The sequence below is a fragment of the Orycteropus afer genome, unplaced genomic scaffold (genome assembly GCF_000298275.1).
Source record: "Orycteropus afer afer isolate SDZICR_OR568_19922 unplaced genomic scaffold, OryAfe1.0 scaffold00174, whole genome shotgun sequence".
Classification (NCBI taxonomy): Eukaryota; Metazoa; Chordata; class Mammalia; order Tubulidentata; family Orycteropodidae; genus Orycteropus; species Orycteropus afer.
Window position 1 is genome coordinate 259282 of NW_006921761.1, and position 21023 is coordinate 280304.

The 21023-nt window shown below is 45.2% G+C and overlaps 1 protein-coding gene across 1 annotated transcript in view; it reads right to left on the reverse strand.

The window, feature by feature from the left end:
- Window positions 1–2490: 2490 nt before the first annotated feature.
- Window positions 2491–21023, reverse strand: part of NCBP1 (nuclear cap binding protein subunit 1) — a 42471-nt gene continuing 23938 nt past the window's right edge. The window contains exons 15-23 of the mRNA XM_042781802.1: window positions 20156–20259; window positions 15722–15844; window positions 14334–14436; window positions 12051–12144; window positions 11284–11387; window positions 7910–8024; window positions 4693–4821; window positions 3956–4069; window positions 2491–2604 (exon numbers count right to left, since the gene is read on the reverse strand). Coding sequence (XP_042637736.1) covers window positions 2491–2604; window positions 3956–4069; window positions 4693–4821; window positions 7910–8024; window positions 11284–11387; window positions 12051–12144; window positions 14334–14436; window positions 15722–15844; window positions 20156–20259 — 1000 coding nt within the window. The remainder of the gene's footprint in view (window positions 2605–3955; window positions 4070–4692; window positions 4822–7909; window positions 8025–11283; window positions 11388–12050; window positions 12145–14333; window positions 14437–15721; window positions 15845–20155; window positions 20260–21023) is intronic.

The following is a 21023-nucleotide window of genomic DNA, read 5'->3' on the forward strand; positions in this document are numbered from 1 at the left end:
GCCAGCTGTTGGAGATTTCTGGAGAAAGGTAAAAGTCAGACTAAGTCAAACTAGAACAGCTGTTTTGAGACTACCCTCCCTCAGTGTGGGTGTTCAGTGCAGAAACGGTTCATACGTTTCTCAAGTCCTAAATAGGCAGTGAAACTTCCCAGGGACAAAAAAGGCTTCCAGCTTGATGACAGAGTAACTAGGGGTCCGGACTGCTGACAACAGCACTACTGCACTGTGGGAGAGGCGCTCTCGTGCCAGATGGACTTAAGATCAAACTCCACTTACTGGCTATGGACCATGGGCACGTTACACTAGGGGTCTGTCTGCATCTGTCAGGTGGGTAGGACTACTGTGAGGATTAAACATGGTGAAGGTGCAGCACCTGGTAGGTAATAGCCATCAGGTACTGAGCACCTAGGAACAGCAAGACGGAGCCACCTGCATTTTTGTCCAGCTGAGGTCAGTTTCTGTTTAAGTCTGGCCTTCATGAATTCTTGACAGCCCTGCTAGCCAGAGAGCACGGACAGCCCAACCTGCTCTGCCCAGGTTCACAAGGTCTTTTGTGTAAGGCATCATCACAAATGAGAAAACTATGTACATCACGGCTACATTTTCCTCAGGAAAAGAAACAAAAGCTTATCTTCATTTGAAGCACTGTGGATAATTCCCGGCGGGAGATGTGCAATCATGGAAAACAGTTTACATGTGCTTCATCAACAGCACGTGAAATGGCATCAGTATGTTGAACAGAATATTGACTGACTGCAAGGTGTGGCGTGGCATGACGTGCCACCCTTGTGTCTGTGCAAGCTTCACCACAGGGGAGCCTAACTGTTCAAAGCATGCTCTTACACCTTTATTTCTTCAAAATTCGATCCCTATTTCAGGTTTTCCATGGGTAAAGGCTGAGACTGTGACAGAGCAGGTCACGTTAGTGAACAGCTATTAGAGAAGACCATATACATGAACAGAGGATCCAAGAAAAAAACGAAATGAAACTTAACACATCCCTCTAGCATCTGGATCAAGTAGAACTAGCCATACTTTGCAATACATGGTGAAAGGATTACAGAGCAGTTAGGCTCAAATAAAAGGTGCCAAGGCCTTAACGGGTTATCCCTTGGTTCCTTCAGAACAGGAGCCATTTCTAACTAACCACATAGCTTGTGCTGTGCTTAAGCAATGGGAAGGCAGGACATACAAACAACATTTAAGCAGGAATCTGGGTTTTAGTTACATTTCTGCTAGTAACCTACCATAGAATCTTCATCCTGTGAATAAATATTTCTCGTCTTAGATTGTATGGTATTTAAAAATCTTAGCAATTCCCATCTACAGAGTGGATTATATTCTGTAGCCATCAAATGTTTGTAAAACAGAAGGACTGCTCATAAAAAAATGCCTAATGTATCATAAGCTTACGAAGTATCAAGTAAAGAGGATGCCTATACTGGAAGGACACAAAGATACTACCAGGAGTTGGGTTATTGTAAAGGTTCTCCAAGGCTTAAGGAAATAAGTCTAAAAATCCTAGAAATTTGGAATGTCAGATAGTCCCTTATATATTATTTTACAAAACACTTCATATTTACTATCTTATTTGAGCTTCAAAACCATATAGGAACTAGTAGTTGCTTGGACCAGATTTCAAAGAAGCAAAATTCAAATCCACATCCTATTCCAAGTTGTTTCCGCCAGTTCCACTTCAACCTGTAACCCACTCTACAGCCTTCAGGGGCTAGAGGGCACCCCTGGGTGCTTTAAGATCGCGGCTTCCAAACTCGCCTGGCATTTTGGGGAGCATGAAGAAATGTCTGCAGAGATTGTGGTTTAATTTTTAAAACAATTCTAGAAGACTGCCAGGCAATTATTACAAATACTACAATTATTAATTGTAATATTCAGACAAAATTTAGGAACCACTGCTCTTAAGTGGTAGGAACTGTATATACTAAAAAGTGTCTTAAAATACCACTTACAAGTATTTTGAAGAGAAAATTTCAAGTGCAGGTAAGTACATCTTCGGTAAGCAATCACTAATTTTAAAGGAGACTGAGATGATAAATCATTGAATACTAAAGTTTAAAAACATACTTTTATTCAGCCACGTTAGGTTATCTAGGAGCTGTGAAGAGCTATGCTACTTGGTAAGAAACCTGTCAGCTCTATGTACGACTGTAAGCATGACCTCAATGTTTCACATACTGCAAATCAGTTTGTTTATTCCTTGAGGAGAAAAAAATACCAAATTAATCACAGAAAAGTTGTATCTGTCACATGTAAGACATCCGTGGTCAGCGTCCCATTATTGTCATTAGGAAATCTTTTAGGGACAATTAAAGGTAATCCATTTCATGTTCCTCACTGTACTCCTCCCCCTTTGTTTCCTTTAATAAGTGAAAGGATACTACAAGAAAGCAAACATTCAAACCATCCAAAAGAAGACAAATGATTTTAAGATATTTTAAAAAAACCTTGACAAGAAGGAAAACATAACCCTTAGGCCTGCAGGGCACAGAACTGCTGGAAAACAGCCAGGATGTGAGGGTCTAATTCGGCAGTGAAGAGCAGGTTCTCCAAGGTCACCATGTACTGCTGGATTATTTGGTGATGCTGTGGACAAAGAAAAGGGCTGGTCAGATCAGGGGGACAAGTACAGAGTGACTGCAGATCAGCTTCCTCAGCAGGAAAAGAAAGAAATACTGGTTCACGCTCATGGAAGTAAAAAGCCCCAAAACACTAACATTAAGACAATGGAGATGCTGAGGAAAACGGTTGCTCAAAAACATTAATAAAAATCCAGTTCTAACTGACTCCCACATAAACACAGACCACTACTGGAGACAGTGGGCCAGGAGCTACTGCTCCCGCGTAGACACAGACCACGACTCCAGACAGTGGGCCAGGTGCTACTGCTCCCGTGTAAACACAGACCCTGACTGGAGACAGTGGGCAAGGTGCTACTGCTCCTGCGTAAACACAGACACCATGACTCCAGACACCAGACCAGGTGCTGCTCGTTCTACTCTTACAGACTAGGTTCAGCTATTCCTGCCCCAACCAGGGAGGACATAACACAGTATGATGTCTTTCAAGCCCCAGGTGGCAGAAACTGACCCAGGAAGACTGACAATGACAACAAAGGCAGTATATGTTACAAACAGGAAGAGCACGGTTGCTGTGGTTGAGGTAAAACCATGGTCTGTGAAATGTAAAGAAAAGTGGTGTAGAAACACCCCTTCCCCCTTTTAGAGCCTTAAGACAGCTCTTTGCAAAAGAAACAATGAACTGGCTAATCCTCTTAAATATTCTGTGAAACAAGAAACCCAAATCTTGGTTTGTTTTTTAAATAAATAACCCATCTGTCTTACTGAAAACCTGCTGAGCCCGAGTGGCCGGCAGCAGCCTGGCCCCACGCCCTCAGAGACCCTGGCAATGATTGCGGGGAGAGAATCCCTATCCAGAGGCTAATGGTCGCTCTACGTCTTTTCTTCTTTAATGATTCTGCTTTTGCCATTTTTCCAGGCCAAATGAAGACTTTTGGGTTAGTGTCTGAAGACAAAGAATTGGTCTCATTCTCCTGCAAATCTTGAACTTAAATCTAGCAGGGGTAGGACCTGCCATTTGTTTTTGTATAAAGACCTCAGGACACTTACCACACTTCTGGGGCACAGCTTCCTGTCTGAATAACCAAGTTCAAGGCCTTTTATGAATGCAACTTCTATCCCTGTAACATTTTCTTCTTTACATTTTGTATGACAGATAAGTTCTTCAGGCCAGTAAAGGACCACCAGGAGCCTCAGTGCTACAGAGCCTACTAAGTGCGCATACTCTGAGGAGGTCCAGTGCGGGCAAATGGGCAGGAACCGGAAGGGGTCACAGGGACTGTGTAAAGCCTGGTAAATCTGCCCGGGAGTTTTTAACGGAAGCGCTCTGCAGCTGAGAAGGGCCGTTTCGCACACACCTGTAAGAAGATCTGCTGAAGCCTCTCTGTACAGTTCTTGTACCACGGTGTGAGTGCACTGGTCCCCTCGGTTTCACATCGTACTAAGTGTTCTGTCAAGATCATGATAAAACGCTGGAAGGGGCAACAAGGCGGAAGAAGTGTTAGAGCGAGAAATCTCGAGAGGCAGCTCTGCTCAAGCAGAGGGACCTCGGGTCTGCACCCCGTCTCTGTGACTGGTATTCCTAACTTCCCTAATTCATTAAACACTGTCAGCCCAGAAAGGCAGGCAGTGACAGGGCGAGTCGCTACATCCTTTCTGGCAATACATAGACGCTTAATGTCTAAATTACTTATCCTAGTAATTCTCCTTCTTGGCATTTATTCCCCGTAAATAATACAGAATGTGAGCAGGAATCTACGCCAGAGATGTTCACTGGAAAGGCAAACAATCATGGGGATGCTCAACAACAGGGATACGTCTGAGAAAAACACATTCAAACCCACTGATTTAAAGCCTGGAGAAACGTCATGCAGGAAAAAGCCAAGGAGACGACAGTGAATTCAAAAGCATCCATGGCTACTACCAAGGGATGAATTCTTGGCGGGGGGCACTTTAATGCCGTGTGTGTGTGTGTGTGTGTGTGTGTAGTATTTTAAAACTCTTCTATAAGTGAGTGTGGATTACTTTTATTAAGAAAAATAACATATTTTAAAACTAAAGATAGTTTTATATGTTAACGTCCCAGCCAAGACACCTGAAATATGACGAGGAAGAGGTTCTTCTGTTCGCTCTGAGCCGATTCCACTTTCTCCTGCAGCCTTTCTATCTGCTCCTCAAGAGCCCCGTCTTTCCTGTCACTGCCTCTGTCATCGTCATCACTTCGCTACAGACACAAAGGAACAACAGGAAACATCACTTCGAGTCCAAAGTATTAAATCCTATCAAATCAGGAAATTATTGTCCAGTTAGGTGCTATTTACAGTTGTATTCTATATACAAGTACAAACTTCACTGGAATGAAAGTATCTCCCCACTCCCCATACCTTAAAGTCCTACTGTGGTTTCAGACAGTCTTCTCACTCATAAGTTCAATAAGGCATTTGACTGCTAACCAGAAGGCTGGCGGTTCAAACCCACCAGCCACTCCTTGGAAGGAAGACTGGGCAATCTACTTCTGTAGAGATACCACCTCGGAAACCCAAGGAGGGGTTGCTCTGAGTCGGATGTGACTCGATGGCAGTGATTTTTTTTTTTTTCCCAGAGTATTTATCAGAGTCCCTAGGGGGTGCAAGTGGTTAAGTGCCTGACTCCTAACTGAAAAGACTGGTTCGAACCCACCCAGGAGCACCTCAAAAGACAGGCCTGGCAACCAGCTTCCCAAAGGCTACAGCCTCACAAACACTACGGAGCGGCTCTACTCTGAAATACATGAGGCCGCCATGACTCAGAACTGACTCGAGCAATCAGCAACAGTAGCAGTCAAGGATATGTAGTCCTACCTCAGGGAGGAAAAAGGGCCACACTTCCCCTGTATTCAAAATGAAAACAGCTTTGGGACCCAACTCACTGACCGTTGAGTCAATTGACTCATAGAGACTCCTCCTTGGGTTTCCAAGGCAGTAAATCTTTTTTTTTTTTTTTAAATAATTTTATTTATTTTTTTTGTTGAGAACATACACAGCAAAATATACAGCAACGCAGCGGTTTCTCCATGTACCATTTAGTGACGCTGACTGGATTCGAATCACGTAACCCTTCTCACCCTCCTTTAACAGCAACTCACTGCCCCTCATTCCTCAGTTTTGTGTTGCTGATGTCAATTGGATCCCTCGCTGACAGTCCTCAGGAGAGCACAGTGCTCAAGGCAGCCCTGCTTTACCAGTTAAGCTGAACTACTGCTTGGTTTTAGAAAGACTTCAGGGGATATTCTGGCTTAAGACTTAAAGAGTATCTCAGGGCAACAGCTTCAGGGGCTACGGAGCTCTTGTGACTCCAGGAAGGCTGGAGGCCATAACAATTTGAAATTCTGTTCTGCATCTTCCCTTCTGATCAGGCTTCTGCTATGGAATCTTTGATCAAAATGTTCTGTAATGGTAGCCAGGTACCTTCTATAGTTCTGGTCTCCTGGCAAAGGAAGCAGTTATTCATGGAGCCAATTGCACATTCCGTATCACATCCTCCTCCTGTTCCTGACTCTCCTCTTTCTCTGGAAAACCATATATTCTTTGAACTGTACCATTCTTCATTCATCAAAGTAAATGACCCATGAAAACCCTGACAGTGCTCTTCATTCACTGACAGTATCACTGTCTGCCCACAAGAACAGCAGGGAGGCAGCTTGCTAGGAGAACAGGCCATATGGCTAACCTTGTGGGCAGGGCCACAGTCTGCTCATCCTTATAATTCAGAAATGGCTGTGACTGGCCTGTAACAATTCAAAACAGACTGGTCGAGACACTGCTGGCCATGATGCGCTCAATGGACCTCTGCAAAGCGCCAGGAGTTCCCTCCCTGCCCACCCTGCAGTTCATAGCCTCAGCTTAGATCTTAGTTTTTAAAGTAGCCGAAAACAAGATGCACATCAGTTCATTCACCTTCAGAGGAAGGGACAGGACGAGCTGGACCGGACGACTCTGGCCACATCTCGCAGCCAGAGGCGGGCAGAGCCACAGCCCAGCTCCAGGCAGGGTGTGCACCAAGGCCCTTCCGGCAAGGAGGTGGGCCTCACAGAACCCGGAAAGCCTGGCAATGCCCCCGGCAACAGCTACTGGGCAGCCTTCATCTATAACAGCCCACGCCACCCTTAAGCAAAATTTTAATAATCTGTTTTCACAGAACCTGCTTTTATCTGTGGCGCGGCACTGCGAGGGAGCCTGCCTTCTGTTCTAGGAAGCTGAGTGCACACTGGCTTTTCCCAGCAGCACGCCTGGGCATCCCTGCAGAGCAGCGCGGTCCAAGGCCATCTCTGTGAGGGTCCGTCTGCCGCCACAGCAGCTCCAGCCACACGTGGCTGCTGCAAACTGAAAAAGTGGCTCAAGTGATGTGTATCTCATTTTAATTAACTTGTATTTAAACAGTCACGTGTGGCTACTGACCACCACACTGGGCCACATGGTTCTTAAGAACAGTGCGGCATGGTGGAAAGTCACCGGGATTTGACAAGACCTGGCCAGATCCCAGCTGTCACTTGCTATGTAACCTTGAGCAAGTTACTTCACTGCTCTCGGCCTCAGTTTACACATCTATAAAAGAAGGGTGGAATTTACCTCGCAGTGTTTTAGGTCTGTGTGTATATTTATGTATCTACATGTATATGACATACATACACTGTAAATATATGTCTATATGGAGCCTGGCACTTGGAACTTGGTAGCCAAATGCCTTACCCAGTTTGCTATCAGAGCACCTCCTGAACTTGTAAAGGTTCAAAGAAATCATTAAATTGTTTCTTTTCCCCTCTCATCTTCTGCTCTGGTAAACACTGTGTAAATAACACTGGACAAGACTGTCGACAAATACCCCTACTATCCTGCTGAATTGCACTGCACCCATCACTGCTTTCTCCAGACGTGGCTAAGAGATGAGCAGCTGAAGTGCTCTGTAAGGCTGGAAAGCCTGCCCCGTCCTACCTCTCAGTACCCAGGACGTGCCTACAACCTCACCCTCTTCCCCTTTACCAGAAACTCTCAGAGAAATACATGCCCGCTCTTTCCTTCTCCTTCCCCTGCAGTGGGACAAACGTGAGGCGGAGCTGGAAGTGTGAACTAAGGAAATCTTCCTAAACAGGTTCACCGTGCAGCGTGACAGCAACAGTCTACCAATCCTCCTTCCTTCGCCTCCACTGCTTCCAACAGCTCTGCTTAATCCAGGCTCAGGACAATCAAGGACACATCAAGGTGATGGACTTGGCTATTCTCAAGTTTCTGGTATACCTTCTCCAACAGGCAAATCACAACAAGCCCAGGACTCACCCGTTTGTGCTGCCTCGCCAGCTTCTCCTTAGCTTCTTCCAGCTCTTTCTGGATCTTCAGAACATGTTTGCTCATCTTACGAATCGTGGAGTGCAAGATTTCCCAAACAAACAATCTTAAAGTAATACGGCATTTGGTTACTGTCTGTGAAAGTTAGTTATGCTTACAGATAATAAAGCCTCTTAACTGTTCCAGCCTCCTCTGTAGGGTCTCCACTAGCCTTTCACCCTCTGGGCAGCATCAGAGTATTCTTCAGCAGTACCAGGGCTTCCTTGTCAACGGAGCCAGCGTCTCTGCCCAGGAGACTCGTGTGAGCTCTCGGGGGGCACCACGGCGTCCTTTCATCTCCCTCACCCTTTCTACTCCTACATGTACATCTAGTGTAAAGGTGCAGGGACATGTTTATGGAAATGGCAAACCATAATCAACACCAACGTTACAAACACAAACACATTTTCTCTTTCTAAATTTAAACATTTAGAAGTGTCTGGATTTTCTCAAAATGGCAACCACTAACCTGAGGATCACTTCTCCTGCTTTAGAATGAAACTAGCACACACTCAGTCAATTGTCTTGGAACCTTTAAGAAAGGCACTAGCTGATAGCTGTCAACTGATGGATGTTAATCATGAAGTAATTATTCATGTCACTTGTATTAAGCAAAATGCTCAAATACCAGGAGCACCTTGTACATGCTCTATGGTGTTTGTTGTACAAGCGTTCTATTTTTTTTAAAGTAGCTTCGTAGCTACTTTTATATTGACAAACAAGCAGCCAAATGCCCCAGGATATGGCAGAGGACTTCTACAAATTTTGACATGGATGACATTAATTTTAAATGGGAAATAAGGCAATCTGTTAAAAAACAACCCCATCGAAGTGTGGACTGCTGGTAGACAACACAAGAGTAGAGCATTCTGACTGTAGAAGGGGCAGCAAGGGAAAGCTTTATAGAGCTGGAGATATTTAAGGTAGGTGTCAAGGAATGGGGAGTTCTTTGAGCAATGTGTCTGTTCAAGAAAGCCTGGGTTTGATTCCTACTTCTGCCACTTGTCTGTGGGACTTTTACCGAGCTAATTAAACACTCTGACATATTCCTGTTCCATAAAATGAGGACAATAATGGAACCCAGTCTATAGGGTCACTGTGAGGATGAAGAGTTGAAAATGTAAACCACTCAGAACAATGGATGGCCCTTCCAGCCAGTCCTTGTAACTCCAACCAAATACCTGTGTGCACTACACAAAGGTGAGGTGCTTACAGCCCACCAAGGGCACTGGACAGCTCAGTAATAATGTAAATCAAGCGCATGGTACCCTTGTGAGGATGAGACCATGGAAATAAGGTATATGGAACCCTAATGTGGGATTGGTCGGTTCTGACATCCCACTAGATTTTAAAGTGAGCCATCCCAGAGGTGGTGGTGGTGGCAGGAGGGGATCTCACTACCATCAGGAAAGAAGAGCCAGGACTGGAGTGCATCCTTCGGACTTGAGCTCCCTGCACTGAACCTCCTGCATCCAGGAGCCAACGAGCGCTGTGCCAACAGAGATGGCAAGCAGCAGCAGCAGCGGGGACACGGCGGCAGCAGAACCAAGAGCCTGGTAGAGGCAGAGCGATGGCCTCCCGGCCCGTGGAGAAAGAGCCCAGTGCCTCTGGGTAGGAGGCTTGCTGGTGGAGCTGGGGGTTTCTCTGGACACCTACTGGTAGATCTGAAAGAGCTCTGTGACACTTGCAGAGTAGCGTAAGGCCAACGGGTGGCAGGGCCAAGAGGCTGAGGCTAGAGAGAAGCACGCCTGCGCCACGGCTGAGGGGAGGCTGTCCTGATCAAAGGACTGTACCCTGGGCATTTCTGCTCCTGTACTGTAACTTACTTCCCTAATAAAATCCATGACTGTGCGCTTTGTTTTGAGTTCTGCATAGTCACTTCAGTGACTTGCTGAACCCAGCAGAGCAGTGCTGAGGGAGGGACAGGTGGTGTGAGAATGGGAAAAAGGCTGGAGGGTGCGGGCGTGACTCATGTCAGCCTCAGGCTGATCTCGAGCCTCCTCCCCACTGCGACGTCAGGACGTCAGAGATCCGTCTTACAATGGCTAACACATTCTGGTGGTCAGTTTCCTGAGAGTGCAACAACCTGGGAGTATCTCTGTGCTGCCTCCATTTATGAATGCCAACCCGGCTGGACACGCTGTTCCACCCCAGGGACACTGTTCTGGTTCTCTAGTGCCGCTTGGACAGGACTATCCCACAAATGGGTGGCTGAGCAAACTGGAGTTTATTCTCACAGTTTAGGAGGCTAGAAGTCCGAGTTCACAGCACCAGCTCTGGGGACTAGATGAAAGCCCCTCAACCTTGGGCTTCAGCTCTGCCTCTTGCTCCTAGATCACTGAGCTGGAGGCTTCTCTTAACTCAGACAGCTGGCTGCTGAAGCTGATGAATCCAAGGTCAACAAATAAATTGCCACAATCCCAAGATCACCAAACAACAAGGCAGGTTGCTGAATGAAGACTCAGCTACATACAGGGTCCAAGTGTGCCAAAAAGCTGCAAAGACCTTCCTCAAAGCTGCTTCTTATATACTGGGAACAGACCACACCCCTAAGGCAGCTGCTCCCGTAGCTTCCACCATGGAGTTGTTTACCAGTCCCTTCCTAGGGGATAACGACATCCAGGTGCCTAGCCACTCCAAACCAGGCCCAGCCAAGTTGACACATAACTTAACTACTACCACAGACCTCTTTCGGACCAGTGTCCTCTAGCAGCGACAGAGAAGTTAGAGGCTGTGATGGTTTTTATGTCTTTACAAGTAATTTGCTTTTTTGTGTCTTGTTTGGTGGCCACTCCTGCTGCCCCAGTCCTGATGGATTATAAAGCTTGTGGACTCAAATTCACCAGTAAGAACCAAGTTGGTGAAAAGTCTCTTTCCTTTACGTCTAACTACTTTCTGCATCAATTCTAGGATTTTTATGAGTGATGTGAGAGCTGCAAGATGTGCCCCTGATTACAACGGTAGTTTCTCTCCCAGCTCCCAGTGTGCATTTCAGGTTCCCAATGGAGCTGGAACCCCTCTGTGAATCTCCGTTTGGTCTGGCTGAGGTTCTCATGCACCCTGTCTCTTGCTGGACTCCTCTCTCAATACTCTGGATCCTCCATCAGCATTCCTACCCAAATGGGTGGGTCCTGATTCGAATTGTGTGTGTGTTCCCAAGAGCCACTGTAGCTCGCCTGGTCTATTTCCATTGTCTAGGAATCTCTGCCAAGTCCAATCCTACCGGATCGAACCCTTAGCATATTAATATACCCTTGGTTTGGACCAGAATCTGGAGCTCTTGACTAAGAGATTACACATAAACCAGTTCTTTGAATCCATATTACCTAGTGAAATCACGAGAGAGCTCAGAAGAGAAGATCCAATTGGCTACTGCAGCACAGTCAACAATCTGTGTCCGGATCATCTTGTCCACAAGGACCGCAATCATCTGCAGCGACAGAGCATCATTAGGGTGAACGATACACGCAGCTCACAACACAACTGCTGAGAAATCAAACAGGAAAGCTAGAAAACTGACTCTCAGTGGCGACGGGATGAATGTGACTGCCAGCTGAAGACGGACTCCTCGTGCTTGGCTTTGGTAACATAAGAGACACCACAGTGTCAATAAAGACTGAGCGCACAACAAGAAAAACGTCAAGCGGTAACAGTTAATAATACCCACTACAAAAACGTAATTCCCATGGAATCCCCAAAATTAAAAATACAAGACATAAAACAGTCTTAAATATGTTCTAATGTTTTAATGCCTCTCTCTAACACGGCAATAATACTGAGATGTGAGAAGTGTGAAGCTTGTTTGTAGAAACTGGTTAGACTCGGTAACCACTTTCCATCCAGCAGGCACAACTGTATGAGCAATAAGCACTCTAAGTAAACATGTACAACGTGTTGAGCTGTTAAGAGTCCAAAATCAAATCACAGCATTTGCTCTCTGAAGAGTGAACTGAATATCGCTGCTTTCACGGCACTAAAGAAACTCCAGATTTAAAACCATTTTGTAGACACAGAGTCAAATTTCATGTTTTACAAACTAAAACAAAGGTAACTAACCAGCTTATTTTACCAGGCACACAGCAACTGTTTTTACCTGTGGATGGTTCCTCCAGACCTCAAACATGACTCTCAGGACATGCAACTTTCCCTCATCACTTTCAGCTAGCGTTTTGAAGACTTCATGAAACCTTTTGATAATGGGAAAAAATTTAACCACATATATATAATTCAGACATAATTCAACGAACATTTAAATAATTTTTTCAAAGCCTTTTTGAGTACAAACACAAAATGAAATATTTAACTGTTAAGGATGTAAAAGGTACAATTAGGAATTCAGTTTTTATGGAACCCGTCACAAAGCCTTAGAGATTTACAATATACTACTATTAGCCCAACGGTGCACTAGTGGAGCTGTGCATAAGACATTTGGCTGCTAACCAGAAGGTCAGTGGTTCGAACCCACCAGCTGCTCTGCAGGAAGATGAGGCAATTGACTTCCATAAAAATTTACAGCTTTGCTGAAAGATCAGGTATGTCTAGGCAGGGTGCAGCGTGCCCGTGACCATGTATAGGGTTAGCAGACAGTGTTTCTACATTGTATGTATGGTAGAGCTGACAATGGCCAAGCTTGTGGTAGCTTCCCGGCCACAGCCACCTACCCAGAGGGAGCGAGTGCTAGACTTGTGGGCTTGGGGCCACGGTCACAGGGGACATCAAACTCAACTGGCATAACATACTACACAAAAACAATGTTTCACATCCTACTTTGGTGAGTAGTGACTGGGATCTTAGAAGTTTGCAAGCAGCCATCTAGATACAACGATAGGTCTCTCCTCATCCAGAGCAAAGAAGAATGAAGAAAACCAAGGATGCATGGAAACAATTAGTCCAAGGAACTGGTACACAGTGTGATCCTCAGCCTATATGACCATGAGACCAGTAGAACGGTAGAACTAGAAGGTGCCTGGCTACCACTGTCAACCACTCGGAGGGAAATCTATGTAGGAGATCCTGGGTGGAGTGGGAGAATAATGTAGAACAAAACTCAAAATCATAAAAAAAACCAAACCAGGTTTGCTGGTCTGATAGAGCCTGGTGAGACCCCTGAGACTATGGCCCCTACCTACCTTTCAGGTCTGAAACTGAACTCACTTCTTTGGCTTCCAGTCCAACAATAGACAGGCATATGGAGTGAACATTTACATCAGGCTCTATCTGGAATCCAAGGGTTCCAGACTCCTTGGAGTGATCAATCATGGGAGAACAGAAGGGTGGTGTTTGCACAGGGAGACAGCTCAGGGGGGCAGGAGTGCATGGGAGTGAAGGACACAGGGAAAGGGTAACTATGAGGAGGAAATGGGAAGAGAGCTGTTACACTGTGGGGAACTGCAGCCAATGTCATGAGATAAAATGTGTATGAACTGCTGTATGGAAAATGAATTTGATCTGCAAAGTTTCACCCAAATCACAATAAAAATTAAAACAAAAATAATTTACAGTCTTGGAAACCTAATGGGGGCTGCTATGAGTTGGAACCAACTTGGTAGCAGGTACTGTTACCCCAAGGAGCCCTGGTGGCATAGTGGTTAAGCACTTGAATGATAATCAGAAGGCTGATGGTTCAAACCCACTAACTGCTCCATGGAGAAAGGGGAAGCAGTCTACTTCCATCATGACTTACAGCCTTGGAAATCCTATGGGATACTTCTCCTCTGTCCTATAGGGTCACTATGAGTCGGCTTTGACTTGACGGCAACAGGTATTGGTGGCCTACGACTACAGTTTACTAAACTCGTATCTAACAGGTAAGGGCTCAGGAACCACCCTGAACACTGGTGACATATTCTGACTGCACCTTCTGTGAGAACCCTGCATGCAGCACAAGGCACTGGGAGCTGGACGGGGAGGAGCCCAGTGTCTCTGCCCGGCTGGGAGAATACACGCTTTCATTTTCCAAAGCCTGTCTGACAGGTCAGGAAGCTCTGCCTTTAGAAGCCAACCTTCGGGTGGTTCCCCAAAATGTCATCTCCTCTCATTTCTCATTTTCTTGAGGAAGATGCTTAGAGGGGGTGAGAGCTTCTAACTGCATATGTGACCATCTTGAGTACCTAGGTCTTTAACTAGTTTCTCTAAAGGTCTGTGTGAAAGAATGTACGTATATACGTAAACAAGTATGTAGGTAAACACGGACAGACTGGTAACAGATCTGGGACAGGGATTTTAGTTACTACAAACCAAAGTCCAATCTAGCATATGACAATGCTACTACCACCAAGATCATATTCAACAATTTTAGTAAAATTTACTGCAGCACTGGTATTCGGCAAGCCAAGGCCCAAGCCCTCAACAAAGGCTGTGTTCTTGCCATACTTACTTTGCAAGAGCGCTGAAGGAGTGGCTGAACGATTTGGCTGCCAAGTGCAGGAGAGTTTGTACAAAGACTTCTATTTTCAATGGATTAAAACTGAATCCTTCATCTGAAAAGGAACCCCCAATAAGAAAAGCTTAAGTATAGAAATTCTTTGTTGCCTCATCTGGTATAGTAACCAGACAGCTGTTCACATCCAAACACTAAGCCAAACATTTGTGTAACTTCCACAGGTACTAAGAGACAACAAAAAACCATCACTGATTTCAAAGTGGCAAAATCAAAAACGAAGCAGACCACGTTTTTATGCAAATCCCTGCACAGTATACTGTTTTCTGCAAACCTGACACATTAGCTTCCTATGACCATGATGTTGCTATGTACAAAAAAAAAAAGGTAATCTTAATGTTTAGTTCTTTGTTTTCCTGAATTTTTTACATGATCCACTAAGAAAAATAATGCCACACGGACTTCTTTCATGTTCTGTCTATATGATAGCAAGATGACAAAATAAATAAAATACAGCAAACACTGAACACTTTAAATCCATGCCCTGAGATGTCTAAGAATACAAGTGACTTTATTACCATGTTTTGATTGATGCTTTTTAATATTTTTTCTAGTATCACATTCCAGTTTCTTAGGGAAATATCAAATTCTCAATAAACATCCAAAGACCATTATTGTTTGATTTTGATCTAGAGTTATTTTTTATGTGCATGTGCACCGCCTCCCCACTCTTTTTCCTCAAATGGTCTCCCAGTTGTCCCGCAGACTTTCCATCTGTTCCACTGATGTGTCTCTTCTCTGTACAGGACCGTGATGCTTTAGTTACTGTACTTTTCACAACATGCTTAATCCGTGATAAAACAAGTCCCTCTCTCATCACTTTTTTCTCACCCATTTACTGATTCAGATAAACTTTTAATTATTTTGTGAATCTTCCCACCATACCCAGAGAAAAAAAACCAAAAACAAAAACTAGAATTTTGGTTTGACTTACATGGTACATACGCAGTAAATGTTAACTACTATAATACTTTAATTTGGAGGAAACACACAACGTGTAAAAAAAATACTTCAAGTCTTCCCATTAGGAGCCTCTTTATGGTGAAAGTACAGAATGTTTCAAAACCACTGAATGACAGTGGTATATTTTCCTATATATTCAGGATGTAATTTATATTCTTAACAGAAACTACTTCACAGGAATGTCTGGGTCTCTTTTTACATAAGGGAGGACATACACGGATTCCAGCAACAAGTGATGAGCTGACTAGGCCAAACTCATACAATACTTCACGCGCATTCCATGGGATTTAAGTAGAACTCACACTGCCACATTTAAGTTTACGTGGCCTGTACCAGTTCCACTCAATGTCTAATTCCCTTACCGTCATCGTCATCCTGGTTAGGATTTGGTACGTCTTTCAGAATGCTGAAGATTTCATCATTGGTCGCCTTACTTTTAAAGGCAACAGATAAACAGAGGGCAACGGAGTGTCCAGGAAGAGAGTCTGAACAAAGAGGGGGGCAGGGGGAGATGAGGTTCAAATGTTATTCTTAAAAACAGTAAGATAACACAGACAGTTAAATAAAAACACAACCCACTGCCACGGAGGGAATCCCACTCACGGCACCTCACGCGTTAGGGCAGAATGTCTCTCCCCCGTTGTTAGTGCCACTGAGCCAGTTCCAACCCACAGCGACCCTACGTGTAACAGAACCAAACACTGCCTGGCCTGGCTCATCCTCACACCTGCTGCTATTTTGGGCCCACAGTTGCAGCCACTGTGTCGATCTATCTCATTGAGAGCGTTCTCTTTTTTGTTGACCCTCTATTTTACAAAGTGTGATGTTCGTCTCCAGGGACTGGTCTCTCCTGATAGTATGTCTAAAGTGTATGAGACAAAATCTCACCGTCCCAACTTCTAAAGAGCGTTTTGGCTGCACTTCTTCCAAGACAGACTTGTTCTTTCCTCTGGCAGCCCAGGGTATATTCAGTATTCTTTGCCAATACCACAATTCAAAGGCATCAATTCTTCTTCAGTCGTCCCTATTCATTGTTCAGTTTTCACATGCATATAAGGCATTTAAAAATACCATGGCTTGTGTCAGGTGCACCTTAGTCTTCAAATGACATTTTTGCCCAGTGCAATACACTGTCTTTTTTTTGACTCCCACATCCACAGGTGTTGATTGTGGACCCAAGTAAAATGAAATACTTATAGACCATCTCATGAATGGATCTGACGCACTGAACACTAATGACCAAAGACCAGACAGTTGTGGGATGAAAGCAAAGGTCATTAAAAGGACAAGAAAGAAAGAAAGACAAAAACAGATGTTAGAAGAGACTGTGAAACTTGCTCTTGAACATAAAGTACCTAAAGTGAATGGAAGAAATGAATGACAGAAATGATGACAGAAGTTTTCAAAGGGCAACTTGAAGAGACACAGTGAATTATTATAAATGTGAAGAGACTTGGAATTGGAAATCCAAAAGGGCAGAACAAGCTCAGCATTTCTCAAGCTGAAAGAACTGAAGAAAAAATGCAAGCCTTGAGTCATGATACTGCAGGATGCCATGGGCAAGACATTAAATGACGCAGGAAACATCAAGGGAAGATGGTAGGAATACACAGTCACTTTATCAAAAAGAACTGGTTGACAGTCAAACCACTTCAGGAGGTTGCATATGATCAAGAACTGCTGGTACTGATGGAAGAAGTCCAAGCTGCAAATAAAGGCACTGGAGAAAAACAAGAGTCCGGGAACTGATGGAATACCAACTGGGATGCTTCAACAGACACAGTACTAGAGATGCTCACTTTTCTACGCTAAGACATTCGGAAGACAGCTACCTGGCCAACCGACTCAAAGAGATCCCTATCTGTGCCCACTCTAAAGAAAGGTGATCCAACAGAATGTGAAAATTGTCTTAACAATATCATTAAATCATACATAAGTAAAAATGTGCTGAAGACAATTCAAAAATGGCTGTAGGAGAAGAACCAGATGGTGCCTAGCTATCACTGTCAAGCACCAAGAAGGGGATATGTACAGGATATCCTGGATAGAGTGGGAAAGCAACGTGGAACAAAACCCAAAATCATAAAAAGAAAAAAAAGGGACCAGGTTTGCTGGTCTGATAGAAACCCCGAGACTATGGCCCCTAGCTGCCCTTCCGGTCTGGAATTGAATTCCTGTGGCTTTCAGCCAAATAAAAGACCAGCATATGGGCTAAACATTTACATCTGGTAGATACACTCCTTGGAGAGGTCGATCATGGGAGAACAGAAGGGCTGTGTACGCACAGGGGGACAGCTTGGGGGACAGGAGTGCATGGAGGGAAGGACACAGGGAAGAGGTAACTATGGGGAGGAAGTGGTAAGAGGGCTGTTACATTGTGGAAAATTCCAGTCAATGTGATGAGACAAAATGTGCATGAACTGCCGTGTGGAAAGTGTACTGTGTAAACTTCCACCCAGATAACAATTTTTTTGTTTTTTTTTTTATAAAAAGGCAGTAGCAGTGTTTTGACTGGGAACTTCCAGAAATTCAAGCTGGATACAGAAGAGGACGTGGAATGAGGGCCGTCACTGCTGATGTCAGGTGGATTAGAACTGCTCCTGTTAGCCCTCAAATTGCCAGGCCTTCGTAACCTCAAAACCTGTAAGTCCATGGATGTCCCCTTCGTTTTGCCAAGGCCCCTTTCTTCCTCCTTCCTGAGACGGCAGAAGCTAAGGTTGAGTTTGAACAAGATGAAGGGTCCCAACTCGAGAGACTTTTTTCTGTCCTCTTTAGTGAGTCTGTGTAGTTGAATCTGTACATGCCAGAAGCTCACGTGATGTGATTCCCACGTGTTCACTGTTATGTCTATTGTGTAAGATGTGAGCTGGTTTATACCGTAAGGCATTACCAGGGCAATAGGAAATCCACTTTTAAGTAAGGGTGACAAAGAGGCAACAAACGGAAAGACAATGCACCTGCGATGAAGAAAGTCAATCCAAACAGGTCACTTAAGGAGGTTAAGAAACCACTGCTATGTGCTTTCTCCTGAGAGTGAGGGAGAAACTAAGGGAAGAAAAGAAGAACCCTCAGCATGGAGAACTCTGCATCTTGGCTGGGAGTCCACCCACTCACCCAGGTAGCCAGAGGGCCACACAACACTCGCTAAAGGTTAAAACATAAACAGGAGTGGGCTTGGTCTGGACCTAAAGGTAAAGGCAGGGACCGGAGACAGAACACTCCCGACTCTGCACTAACAGCCCAAAGGCAAAGGCAGCGAAAAGGTGAAAAATGAAAAAGGAAGTGGCGTGGCTGGAGCTGATGTTCATTAAGGAAAAATAACAAAGTAGGAACAACTGTTAAGAGGGCCTTGAATGTCTGGCTGAGTTGTTCCTATGGAAAAAAAAGGAAGATCAACCTTCAACAAAAGTCTGAGCTCTTTTGTATCAAAGACTGTTTGTTCCTTATGACCCTCCGAACCACAGGGCAAAACACCATCAAGCTTAGGTCTTTTGGGAAAGCACAGTGGTTACAAGCATGAGCTTCTCAGCTGGTGAGTATCAAGTGAATCTGGAGTAACCTCATTCTGGCTTGACCCCTCTGAAGCCACTTCCTCATTGTCAACTTGGCACAAAACCAAACCAAACCAAAACACTCACTGCCATCCAGTCAATTCCGACTCACAGTGACCTCCACTGGGTTTCCGAGGTGGTATATCATTTTGGAAGTAGATTGCTCCATCTTCCTTCCACTGAGCAGCTGGTGGGTTTGAACTGCCAACCTTCTGGTTAGTAGTCAAAAGCCTTAGGCACTGTGCCACCAGAGCTCCTTAAACTTAGCATAATCATACTTATTTCTCAGAGCCATTTTAGGGATCAAGTAACACAATAACAGGAAATGTGCTCAGCACTGGGACCAACAAAGTTCTTCAAGGTTAAGACAGGTGTCACCCGGCATAGGTGGAGAACTAAGCAACAGCAGACTGGACAGTCAGAGACTCAGGTGGTCAGAGATACAGATAGAGAACTAGGGGGCTGTGGACAGGACGGAGACACGAGAGGAGAACTAAGGGACAGTGGCCAGGAGAGTCACAGACACGGGTGGAGAACTAGGAGGCCGTGGACAGCACAGCTGGAAGGCGTACAGGACAGCTCACAACATCAAACGGGAGTCTTGAGGAGGAGCTGTTCTCAGTGACATCTGCAAAGACTGACATGTGAACTCTCCACACCAACTCTCCACAGGGACCACCAATGGACAACATACCTGACTTCAAGTGCAAAGGCTGAGGAGTGCAGAAAGCAGTTTAGCAAGTTTCTGTCCCTCCAACTTAACAGTGCAATCACAGAGCTGATGTGGCCACAGAGTAAGCAAAGGTCTGCTTAAGAAGTGACTTCTAGGAGCCGCACCCCCCGAACAGTCTACGAGCACTGTGCTGCCGGCCACAGCAGCCCTGGTGTCAGAGGACAAGCAATGCAAGTCAGCCCTGTCGCCACAACCAACGCTCGCTTTCACTGTGGGAAGTTCGTCTCGCCCCAGTCAGCAGAGTATTTAAAATAACATCATGGGTGTAACAGTGTAAACAAAATCATAACACTGCAGACCAGTAATAACTAACATGATCACAATAAAATCCTTAACATGACTGATCACAGGGCAAATCAACCGAGAACTACCAGTGACAACCACCTTCTAAAGAGAGACAGTATAAACCCAGGGAAAGACAACACTCTGATCCTCCACCTTAAGACAACCACTTCACAGTAGACTTGCTTCGGCACTTTAAAGACAGGGTTTTATTTAATTTTTGTACTTACTGCTACTTTCATCTCCGTATTTGTAAATGCAGGTTGGGTTTGCAGGACATAGAGCTGAGAAGGTAGGAGGAACAATATCTAGTATACGCTGATGGTAAGACAACCTACAACACAAATGACAACCTCAGAAAGGGTCCTTCATCAGTCCCACTCTTGAGTAACATTCTGCTTTTCTGCAAAGGCAAACTCTCCAACATCCAGAACTTGGCCGACAACCAAGAGGTAAAAGGAAAAAAAAGTCCCATGAGCTTTTGTGTAAGTCAGCACATCAAAGCTTAGCTTCCTTCACTGGTGGGCCCACCAACCTGGCGGCCAAAGATGTGGGCTGCTGATGGTGGGGGTTAGGGAGCCGTGCAGCACTGGGGGCCAGCAAGGCTGGCAGCCCAGAACGTGGACAGTGTGGGTGGAGGCCACAGTCTGCAGGGCTGGGCGAGTGGAGCCTAGTGTGACATGTGGAGAAGGGCACAACAGTGCAGGTCTTGCTTCTGGTCGTGGGGAAGGAGCAGAGCGAGTTCCCAAAGCGAGGCCCGCACGCATCACAACCGGTAAGACATGAAAGACACAGAGGGAGCAGCGAATGTTCACGACTGACGGGGTCTGCAGACAGTGACAGAGCAATGCCACACATGGTCCTGGACAGACCAGAAAGGAAAAAGAGTGCTACTGGACAGCCGGCCAAACGCCAGCATCACCTGTGGACTGTACGGTAGCACGGTGCCAAAGGCGACTCGTGAGTTCGAGGGCTGGATGTTGGCCACAGGAGGGTGTCCTCGTTTGGGAGAAACACACAGTGATAAAGGACGATGCCATATCGTGCTCACAGCTTGCACTACACGTTCTGAAAAAGACCGGCGTAGTGGGCGTAGCA